This window comes from Xiphias gladius, chromosome 2 (genome assembly GCF_016859285.1).
Source record: "Xiphias gladius isolate SHS-SW01 ecotype Sanya breed wild chromosome 2, ASM1685928v1, whole genome shotgun sequence".
Classification (NCBI taxonomy): domain Eukaryota; kingdom Metazoa; phylum Chordata; class Actinopteri; order Istiophoriformes; family Xiphiidae; genus Xiphias; species Xiphias gladius.
This window is the reverse complement of record NC_053401.1, coordinates 7,026,576-7,038,680: the sequence shown is the minus strand read 5'-3', so window position 1 is coordinate 7,038,680 and position 12,105 is coordinate 7,026,576. Positions and strand designations below refer to the sequence as shown.

Below are 12,105 nucleotides of genomic sequence, written 5' to 3'. Positions count from 1 at the left end.
TATCATACGGAAACTTAAAGCCATGTCGCTGGACCAAAGTTGGCTAACCCCAAACATGGGCACCAGTCCAAGTCCACAGTGCCAAAAACTCCACCAATCTGGCAACCATACTGTGTGTTAGCCAGTTCGGCCCAACTTGTCCTGTTTTGGGGAACTGCATTATTTTAAGTACTTGCGCAGTTTCATAAGAATTCACGGAAGCATTCATCAAGTCTCTGGTGAGGTGATGTGAGATTATCTCGTTGCATCTTAATTACTGGATGTCTATGGGATCTACAGCATCTCTGCATAACATCAATGCACTCTATAGGTGTGTTTAGACAGAACACGGTGCGATTTTTTTTGCCTCACTTTATTCATGTAAATTTGACATGCTGAACTGTTTTGGCAGTATGTGGTTATTTGCCACACTGTACACATCACACTAGTAATTTACTTTTTTGTAAAGCTTGTTTATATGTAACAATCAACACCTGGAGGTCATAGCTTTGCCACATTTTCTTTTAGCAATAAATCACTCCCTTTCATTGGACATCACCACTGTTATATTCCTCTTCCAATAGAAGACACAACCTGGGCAAAACTAATAAATCTCAGGTTGTGGTTGTAGGGGGAGAGCAGCTCTCAGAAGAGCTGTGGATTCCCTGAATTCCCCATTTGCCACCATCAACTAACACCGATGTCGCACCGAGAGGCATGATGGGTAAAAGATGGTCCCACATAGTGATAACAGATGTAGTGCGGCGTGAGATGTGAGTGAGAGAGTCAGAGAAAGAGAGACATAGAGAGAGATAGAGGAAAGTAGGGAGCAGAGGGAGGAGAAAATGATAAAGAGCAACAGTAGGGAGCCCAGATCGTTCATCTCTGGAGAGGAGTAGAGGGAGGAGGGAGATTGTAGAGTGAAATGAGTGATGGAGAGGAAGCCAGCGAGGTATTGACAGAGAATCCAGGGCACCAGATGGACAGAGACAGAGAGGAAAAGAAAAAGAGATTTGAGACTCAGACAAAAAAAACAAAGATTCAGATTGAGGGAGGAACAAAGAGAGAAAGAGGCTTAGAATGCGAGAGAGAGAGCAGTGTGTGTGTGTGTGTGTGTGTGTGTGTGTGTTTTGGCGAGTATGGAGGTCTCAGTTTCTTGGCAGGATGCTGCAGCAGAGCTTGGCCAAGACCCTAATGGAGATGTAAGCCTCTGAGTTTGATCACACACACAAACACACACACACACACACACACACACACACACACACACACACACACACACACACACACACACACTTTCACACCTTCATCCCCTCTCAATCAGTCTGGCTCCAGACAAACTCAATGGGCTGACGCCACTGTTAAACCCAAAGTAAAACAAAAATGATGGGCAAAAGTTCACCGAATGAATCATATGCTGCACATCATACACCTATGCAAAGAGCCACAAAGTTCCCCGATTTTTCCAGCTTTAAAAGTTAAGTTAAAATCTGTTTTTTTTTTAAACAAAAAATACAACTATCCAGGTGAAAATAAGATTGAAATAATAAAATTTGTAGAAAAAGCACTATGTAGATCATCTGTTGGGAGTTTTTTTTTTGTGTGTAGAGTGCTGCACTCATCTCAAGAGGACAACGTTTACTGTGAACTACCACAAAAAGATTTTTTCTTGCAGCAGAAAACACGGCAACTTTTGAATGCATTACATACATAAAAATGCAACTTTGCTAATGCTACATAGCCATGGCTAGCATTAACAGCTGTGTTTACTTAGCAGTCCAGGAGAAACGTTGCGAGTTCAGCATCAACTGTCACTCCTTTACGCGCTGCTTCTTCACCCGCAATGCTTAACTGAGGGCAGACTGGACGCTACAGCGACTCACTAGCGCAAAGCAGCATTACAAGACGGGACGGGCCGGGGCTAGCTGGCTAGCATGCTAACTTCAGTGGAGGAAAAGAGGTGATACAAATAGAGGCAAAAGTTAACATTGCCGCTGCTTTTGACAGCTGGAGACGGTTCTTGGCAAGTAAAGGGATGGGGCTTGATGCGGAATTCATTTCTTCTAGACTGGTAAGTAAACAGCTGTTAGCGCTAACGTTGCGACAGCAAAAACGTACGTAAACACATTTGCTTCCTTTAAAAATTGAGTGAAATTGAGTGGAAATAAAAACTGTGACACTAAGATCTGGGCAGTTAATTGATATAATATCAAGCCTCTGAAAATCTTGTTTTCACTGGCTTCCACGAGTTTAACTCCCGACCTTGCTGTAATGGACAGGTGTAGTTCCTGGACCCTTTGACATCTCTTTTGGGTGTAGTTACGGTCGAATGAGAACACACCTCTGACCATACCAAACCACACCCATCAGAGATGCTGGGACGACACCCAGCATCAAAGGTGGAAAATGACTTGAAACTCTAAACCAGAGAGGGCAGTGAAACACTGCTTGTCTGCCTGGTGTTAAGTTGCTCTTTTAACTTTTTTATTTTCCAGGCCTGTAAGGCTGAGTTATGCTTAGGTGATGGATTTTTCAGCTCCTGACCTTGCAGATTGATTTTTGTCCTTGGGAATACAGTGTACAGCGATGAAAAAAAGCTACTAAATGAACCTTGCATTTAGCTAATTTTACTACAAATACATTTTATGAACTTATTTATGGAAATTAATGTGCCATAAAAGGAAGAATGAATCTTTCTACTCGTTTGGTGATCATACTTGTTGGTCAGCACAAACTGTGATCCCCACATGATATGCTTATAACAAGGTATATGTCAATATTTTCCAGTCTTAGAGCCCATGTACAAACTGTTTCTCAATTGAATTTTCAGAAAATGTATTATATCAAAGTAGACCGGCAACTAATGAATATTTTCTCATCAATCAATTAATTGTACTTTATATAAAATATGAGAAAATTGTAGAAAAATACCCATTACATTTTTCCAGAGCCTGAGGTGACATAACCAAATTGCTTATTTTATCCAGCCAACAGTACAAAACAAAAAGATATTCAGTTTACTATCATATCAGACAAAGAAAAACATCAAATCCTCCCATTTGAGAGGCTGGAACCAGTAATTTTTTGGCATTTTTGCTTGAAAAATTACTGAAATTATTAATATTTGTTGTTTGTTGCCAATAAATTTTCTGTCCAATGACTTATCAGTTAATCAAGTAATGTTTTCGGCTCTATATCACAATGTATGTCTCTATTGTGATATAAAATTCAACATGCCAAGATAGTGCATTTCATCCGTATCACTCACCTCCTATGAGACCTACATATAAAACGTCAAATCGAGCGGAACAATCTGAGCATAGGTCACAGTAAATCCCGTGCGCACATTGTGTGTGTTCCTCCAAATCCACTCCTCAATATGACTTGCAATCTCCACAGTTAACCTCTGACCGAGTTTAGCTGCCCTGCGCCACATGTAGCTCTTGGATTCCCCCATCAGCTCTCATTCTTCCCAAAATACTGCCCATAACACAGACACACACAACCTTGAATAGTAGGGGTGGTTATGCAAGGACAGCGGTTATGTGACACACTTGGACTCACAAAAACACACACAAACACACACACACACACACACAAACACACACACAAAGAGGATGCTTGCCAGGCTTGGATTTTAGTCTTCTGATATTACTGTTTCCTGAAACAGAGAGCTAAAGTGTTGCGGCCGTGAAATAACTTGAGAAAAATAAACAGAATTTTGCGGGTTCCTCTTTCACTGTTCACCCTCAATGGACCGCCACTGGAACCAGTCACTCCACCCACACACACACACACACACACACACACACACACACACACACACATAGAGCCCCATGCTGTGAGCTACAAAGATACAAAGCCGCTTAAAGACTCCAACACAAGCAAGGGAAGACTTCAGAAAATAAGCACCGGGAAGGCTGCCTGTAAGGATGCCAATTAAAACAGAGTCCAACCAGGAGTGTGAGTGTGAGTGTTTGTCTCCTCTGGGAGTCGGTTCATTCCACTTAAAGGTTGTTTATTGGGAAAGGAGGAGGGAGGTAAACACACCTAGCTGCACACACATGCAAACAAAAACAAAATGGGCTTTCCCCTGAACATTACTGAGCGAGAAGGAGAAGAGGTAACAGCCAACATCTGCTGGGTCATGAGTCACTCTCTTTGAGTGTATCGGCTTTCATTCACCATCACTCCATCTCCAACAATATGTTGTAATCCATGGCACAGGCATACTGTATATCCTCATTTGCTCTATGAGACACTACACATGGTATGATGTGTACGCTGACAGACCGTCATCACAAATTCATCTTCACTGTTTATATTAGTTTGTGCGCTGTGAACTGAGCTGCTTAAAGGAAAATCCAAATGCAGCTACTTTGTTATCCCTTTACCAGCACCAGCAGGACATTATCACTACGTAGAACTTTCACACGCTGCCGGTACTAGGAAAAGCTGCATGAATATGAACGTGTCATGTAGGTATTGATGACAGATTAGACTTTCATCTTTTTGGTCATTTTAAAGAAGAACATCAATAAATAAAAAATAATTAATAAATGTACAATGCGCAGGACCGCGTCCAACTTATATCTTAAAAATAAAGCGTGTCTGTACCACAAAACAGACTAGCTTTCCAGCAATGTAATAAATTCTTGAAAAACGTTATGTCCAAATACAAATACAGTACAGATCTGATTAAGTGGATCGGTTAACAACCAATCCGTATTAAATACTGTTTCTTACTCGTGTCATTACAAAATTCACAGTTTTAAATTTAGGGAAAGAGAACACTGGTACTGGATCGATAGTCAGTCTCAGCAGATAACATAAAATAAGATAATGGAATCGGTAACGGGAATAAAAAAAGGCACAGAAATCGGGGCATCCCTAGGAAAATAACCTAATAAAAATGCATAAAATCCATCTTAAGCTGTTGATGGACAAATGTACTTCACAATCTCTCTACATTTCGACCCTCACCTATGGTCATCAGCTTTGGGTGATGACAGAAAGCATGAGATCGCAGATACAAGCGGCTGAAATGAGTCTCCTCCGCGGGGTGGCTGAGTTCAGCCTTAGAAATAGGGCAAGGCGCTCCGACATCCGCCTTCCACTGGAGGTCTTCCGGGCACGTCCGACTGGTAGGAGACCCCGGGGTAGACCCAGAACACGCTCGAGAGATAATATATCTCATCTGGCCTGGGAATGTCTCGATCCCCCAGGGGGAGCTGGGAATTATTGCTGGGGAGAGGGACATCTGGGCTGCCTCGCTTAACCTGCTGCCACCGCAACCCCGACTTCAGATAAGCTGCAGAAGATGGATGGAACGGCTGTGAAGAGGCGAGCTGCTCTGTGCACTGGTTCCAATAAAATTCACTTAGGTGTGAGCTTAACTGTCACAGTTACAAACAAAAGGTCCATCGCCCGCATTGCACGCCCATTGATGCACATACCTCTTTGTTAAGTTAATTCAATCAACAGCCATCGATAATACAATGAGACCAAGAGTGGGCGATGGAGAACTAACCAATGTGAAACTGCATCATCATAAAGGGGTGAATGTGCGTTGACATCAGAAGCATAACCCTATTTCTCAACTTCGGTGGCAAACTGCATCCCACACTGCATAAATGTAGACATTACATTGTGTTTATACTATAAATCTGTATAAATAGCTGTAATTTGGCAACCAATGTCATATCAAGTATAAACAAGCCCTTAGGTTTTGTATTCCTTTTTTTGTTTCTCTTTTAGTCTTTATTTCCTATAATGACGTGTATTTCTACGCTTCGCCTTATCTGTTCGCACAATTTGGGGGTGAAAGAAGGCAAAGACAATGCTGTGTGACAAATAATAGCTACGATCTTAATATTCAAATATACAATAATATTATTATTCCTACGCTATCATATGACAGTCGTGTCTATTTGTGCGCTTTTTCAAATATGTGCCATGCACCTTTTGCCACATCCCTACCAAATTTACCATTAATACTGCTTCAACGTCTGCCCTTTGCACAAAATATTCATAATTAGCAAGACAAGAGATTCAAAGGAAATCAGGGAAACTGAGGTTAAAAGCAACAAAAAGGGCCAAAGTACAGGTTCAAAAATCTCACAACCCCGGTAGGTGCAAAGAAACACCTTGCAAGACCCAAAAGGAACTTTGGGCACTATTGACTTTGCTAAATTAATTAAATTAAATTATATTTACTAAATTGGATTACATTAAATTTACTCAATTTAACTAAATTGAGTTAAATTAATTAAAATAAATTAAATTTTGAGAAAGTGAGCGGTGTGAAGTTGGATATTACATAGCTTTCTGTTTGAACTACTTTTATTTTGAAGTCTACACCCGAAAAGGAAAGTACTATCTTGGAGAATCCTAAACAAAAGATGTTTAGGATTTTCAAGAAGAAACTGAAAACCGATATAAAAATGTAACTATGGAAATAAATAGATAAAATAACCATGAAACATAAATTCAAGGAATAAATTAAAATTAACAGATGGAAATATCCACTTTTCAAATTTTTTTCTCATTTTGTTTTAATTAGCTAGTATAACTGATGAGTTAAAAGACAGCATGTTTTTGGGCTGCAGTGCACTCTGGTCTATTAAAGCTACTGATTGTGAAGAAATCTGTATCATCTTACTCTTCCTGGACGATGGTTGCAATATGAATTCTGGGAAGAAGCCTTTCCTCTTTAACTCAGAGAGAGTGATGTGAACATTTGACATTTACAGCGATACAATACTGTACCAATTTCACAGGAAATTTTCCATTAAAGCTACTGGACATATCCCAGTTGGATGTCGTCTCATCACATAACAGCTGGATGTTTGGATAACTATCTAAAGGCATGTTGGGGATGGGTTTGAGGACTTTTTTTTTTTTTTTCCCCCCTTTACAGCACAGACACCTACAAACCTCCAGTCACCATGTACAGTAAATGTCATCTACAGGAGAATATTACACATTAAACAGCAATGAGATCATCCAGTATTGATTTTCCACTGTGCGCATGTGTTCATGAGCAATGCTCCACACCACAAAACTGCAGCATTACAGTCAGAGGATCGCCCCGTCTACATACTGCGCGTATGTTTGTTTGTGTGTGTGTGTGTGTGTGTGTGTGTGTGTGTGTGTGTGTGTGTGTGTGTGTGTGTGTGTGTGTGTGCGTGTGTGCGCGTGTGTGTCCATGCTCATGTCCCACTTGGCGGTTTAGTGTGATTCTTTCAGCAAAAAGAGGAACCTCATGACTTAGGAATGCTATGAATGGCTCAGAGGCCTTAAGATGGGAAACTATGCATTGATTCCCGGAGATTATTCCCATAACATTAGCCTGCGCACACTCCTCCACTCTGACCCCGCTGTTGACCCACTCATCTGCTAACGTGCGCACAGCTCTCTTATTAGGAGGTGTGTCACGCAACTGGTCACTCACAGACACACACACGATGGACGGATGTGTGCGTTTGACCCATCCAATGTGTTACAGACATCTCCTCATGGGCCAGTGTCTCGACCCAATAAAATCCCAGTGTGTGTAACACAGTAGACATAACCCCCTGACAATAACACAATGCCAAAATCCCAACTGATAGATTTATGTAGTCTTTAATCTCCTCAGTGAGCGCCATATTTAATTCAGTGTTCTGTAAATAATCGCTGTCCTTCAATAAATTCGATGAAATCCTAATTCGTAAAACAAACACGACACGCGACAATGTTTACAGTTTCAGGATGTGGGAGATGAGATGCATACAGTAACAAGCTGGGTGTATTATTTTTGGTTAAGTCCTTTTTATCAACACAAATTCATGGCGTGAAGGACAAACAAACAAGTCCATACCGCACTAGGGATGGGAATTGATAAGATTTTATTGATACCAGTGCCATTATCGATTCTGCTTATCCGTCCGATTCTTTATCAATCGATTTTTCTGCCTGGAAAAAAAAAAAAGTGGGCCTACACAGGTTTTCAGCATCAACATAAGTGTTTTATTATGAGCCTGAACACAGTGTAGAAGCCGAGTCGGAGAGGGCATGCATGTGACTCAGGTATGCAAAAGCTCCACTGCATAACCACTGTTATCATTTCGATTTTTCTGAGTGAGAGAAAAAAATCTGCTAAGCCTCCCCTGCGCAGCCTGTGTGCAAATGTGATTATAACATAGGACATTTACCCTCGGTAACGGATGCGCTGCTCGGTTGGGAAGCGGTGGCACTCGTGCGTAGAGTGTCAAATACATGGTGTTCCTGAAAGTTAAGCCCGTGTTGTATAGGAAGATGTTTCAGCATATTGCTGGTGTTTCCAATCTTAATGGAAACGACTACTTTACAGGAATTACAAGTAGCACTGTCGTCATGTTTCTTTGTGAAATGAAGCCACACTTTGGACCGTTTCTTCTTCTCTGCCATGACTACTTCTTGTGGCACGTTTCCTGCAGCATAGACGCATGAGTTTGACGTCATTGGTTTGCAATGCATGACTGTCATTCAAACATGCTAGCATCGATAAAAGGAACCGATAAGCTCAGACGCATGCGATTCTGAGGGTTCGGACAGTTTGGAAACTGGAACCATTTCTCTATTCGCATCCCTATAACACACTTATTTTAATCAGGTTTTAAGTATGTTGTGTGTTCACACTGGAAAGTGAAAAAATAAAGTACTGAAAACAGTCAGTCAATATGCGTAGGTCGCGTGGTAACAACTGAACTATAGACATGACAACTGAACAAACTTTGAACAAAGTTTCCGGTAAATGGAGATTGGGAATTTTACCCGATGATGGAGATAGAGGAAAATTCAGAGCATCAGCAAAGTTATTACAAATCATAGTGAGGGGGACGTAAATGTCTGTGCCAGTTGTTTAAACATTTCCCTCAAATCCATCTATGGGAACCTCATGGCGGCACTAAAGGGAAAGTCAGAGGACCGCCAAAGTCAGTGGGATTCATCCTCTGGGAACCATGAATGTCTGTAAAAAAGTCCATGCCAATCCATCCAATTGTTTTTGACCATTTTCACTTTGGACCAAATTCAAACACTGACTGACACCGCCATCCCAAGAGCCATGCCAGCGGCAATAAAAAGCAGTAACACTATGAAAGTTACGACATAGTACATGTTATATACAGTTAGTATATAGTTTGGAATATCTATTCTGTGACAAGTCTATTTCTGCTTTCATGAAAGATTATGTGGGAACCCACAAAGGAACGACAGCATGAAAGTGGCTTCATCGTTTTCCCTTCACATCGAACCAGTTCTTTACCGGAGAGAGTAAATCAACGCGCAGAAAACAGAAACACACGGACCCGAGGAACCAACAGTATATCAAACAACATAAACCACAGATGTCACGAGCAGTGGCAAGCCGCAGAAACGATGCAACGCCTGCTCTTGACCACTTGTTGCAGGCCGTGGTGAACTGACACCCGATGAGCACACTGTTAAATGACCGCACTGCGTTCAGCAGCCTACAACCCCCAGAAGACAGACTGCGTTTGTCATTGCTGCTGTACTTTTTCTGCCTCTTGCACGTGTGTGCGGAGGGTCTGAAGGCGGTTTGAAGGGGGGAAGACACCGAAGTGAAGCCCCTGATCAGAAACTCCATTTTGACACGTCCTCTCTCGGAGCCCACTTCCAATGAATCAAACTGTGTACTTGAACAAGTTGAGTCATTGCCCTTTAAGGCTACGGGAGACCCCAGACCCCGGTGGCTCCCACCTTGTGAACCCCTGGCTTAGTGTGCGGGTGGCTGGCATTCTCCGTGCCAGTGCGCGACCTCGGCCCAGTCAGGAGACGCTCTGCTCCAGGGCCCGAGGCTGTACTCCGCCCGGACACCCCTGGCCTTTGATCTCCTAATCACCTGGCTCAGCCCCGGCCTCGGCAGAGAGGAGGGAGAGGCTGCAGGGGCGAGAGGAGGGGGACAATAATGCCCTCGGCAGTTGTCTTCGCAGCGAGATTGACGCTTTTGTGGTTTGAGTTTGAAAATAAAAGGAGGCTTCGAGTGGGTTCTGAAACTCCAGCATTAACATTTGTAATCTTTAAAAGATTCCTCGGACTGAGATTCACAGACACCACAGTAACGTCCCTATGGGATCGATCTAGTGATACAGTTAAGGACAGAAGCACAACAAAAAGCCAGAGAGGGGACAAAAAGTCACATATTTCGACCACAGAAAAGGAAATACGCTGAGGCTTTTTGTATTAAACAGATCTTTGCTGCAAAAAAAAACACAGACTGGACTTGTTACAAGTGCTTCCATCATCCAAGCATCACACTGTTCACACGTCCTCACGCACAAGTAATCGACGTTGTGGCTCAAGGTACCAGGCTCAAGGTACCGTCCGCTCTCTCGCGCGTCTCAGCGTGCAGTGGGCTCCCTGGCACCCAGAGAGGGCAGGGGCTCGACAAACCCGTTTACCCTGTCCCGTAGGGACTAAACCTGTGTGAGGTGTGCGCCTCCGTGCATATACTGGCCTGTTAGCCTGCAGCATTTCTGCCTGTCAGAAAAGGGGAAAAAAAATCACTTTGCTTCACACGACTCTGTTGACTTTGCATAACGGACTTCCTCTCCGCTCTCTTCCTCTCCTGTGCCATGCGGCGTGTTGCAAGCGCGCACGGAGCTCTTGAAACACCTCGTTTAGTCGGCTCCTACCTCAGCGACACCACATGGAAATATTGCCCTGCTGTAGATACAGTATATTGCAAAGTCTATATTGCAGCCGAGAAGGGTGAAGCTCTGACTGGGGCAATAGCTCCTTGGCTCAGTTCCGCTGCATTAATCTATGATGAAGCCAGATCATGTCTAATTTTACAGCATGGGAACCCCCCCCTCGCACGCACACGCACACACACACACACACACACACACACACACGCACACTCCCTCAGGAATCCCCTCCAGCACCCCCCGAGGCTCCTGTAGCGGTCATGGGACGCATATTCAAGGGGGTTTCTTACCTCAGTAGGTTGGGCAGAGGGATGGAGCCGGATCCTGACCCCAGTATCCCCTTCTTCCCACTCAGCAGTTTCTCCACCACGGCGACGTTCCCAGTCCGGGCGGCTTCCAGCAGCTCCTGCTCCTTCCCCATCCCGGACACAAGTTTACAGCGACGGGGTGATGGAAATCCGGCAAATCTCCCATATATCCCTCCACTCCTACTCCTCCTCCTCCTCTCCGGCGCCTTCGTTCACTGCCTGTAGTGGGGACGCATCAGCAAAAGGATTCCTCTCACTGCATGTTGCTGCTGCTGCTGCTGCTGCTTCTGCCGCTTCTGCTGCCGCTGCTGCTGCTGCGGTGATATAGGTGTAACTGATGCTACGGAGCAGGTTTTGACGTGCACGGCTCCCCCCCCCCCCCCCGGTGCCTCGTAACCTCAGTCCACTCACATGCACGGCTCCGTAATCTCTCTCCCCCCCCCCCCACCTCAGTACCGGTGCCCGCTGACGTGCAACTGCTCCCCGGTGTAACCTCGGCGCAAAAAAAAAAAAAAAAAAAAAAACCGAGGGGCTCCGAAGCGACTCCGCGAACCCAAGTGTGAAGTGAAGAGTAATCCCGGCTAAAAAAAAAAAAAAAAAATTTAAAAAAAAAAAAAAAAAGAAAAGAAAAAACAAAGAAAGAAGAGAAAGAAAAACACCAACTCTCTCTTTGTCCTCCAGTCCGGTCTGAAGCTACAGTTGGTAACGGGCGGGAGGTGAAACCCTGTCCGCCTCCACAGGAAGCTCTCGGGTCCCGCTGTACTCGCCACCTCGCTTCGAACCCCCTCCACCCCCCGAACCTACCGCACTGCCCGGTGCCTGTCTGTGTCAAGCCGTGTCGAGTTAGCAGGGACTAAACGGTGGAGTTCCGGCTAAGGGCTTTCAAAATAAGATGCTTCACGCTCCGGACGCGTTGCGCGTTGAGGCTCAAAACGGCACATATCGCAGACACGGTGGAGGCTAAGTTTCTTTAATATCTTGCTTTAACACCTTTTTGTGTCTTTTAAATTGCCTTGTCTTTATAGACCATTTAGGTATATTGATTATTTATTTTCCATCGTCCTCCTTGGGAAGGATTGAAAGGATCTTCATTCTTGCTTGACGAGAAAGATTAAAAAAAAAAA

General features: G+C 43.8%; 1 protein-coding gene across 3 annotated transcripts in view; it reads right to left on the bottom strand.

The window, feature by feature from the left end:
* The window catches only part of anks1b (ankyrin repeat and sterile alpha motif domain containing 1B), a 230,817-nt gene extending 219,628 nt beyond the window's left edge, over positions 1-11,189 (bottom strand). For 2 of the 3 annotated variants that reach the window (XM_040141449.1, XM_040141456.1), the window contains exon 1: positions 10,964-11,187. In XM_040141449.1, the coding sequence (XP_039997383.1) occupies positions 10,964-11,094 (131 nt within the window). In that variant the 5' untranslated portion in view covers positions 11,095-11,187. Of the gene's footprint in view, positions 1-10,963 lie in introns of all 3 variants that reach the window. The other variant, XM_040141493.1, reaches the window with a different exon arrangement.
* Between the last annotated feature and the right edge of the window lie 916 nt (positions 11,190-12,105).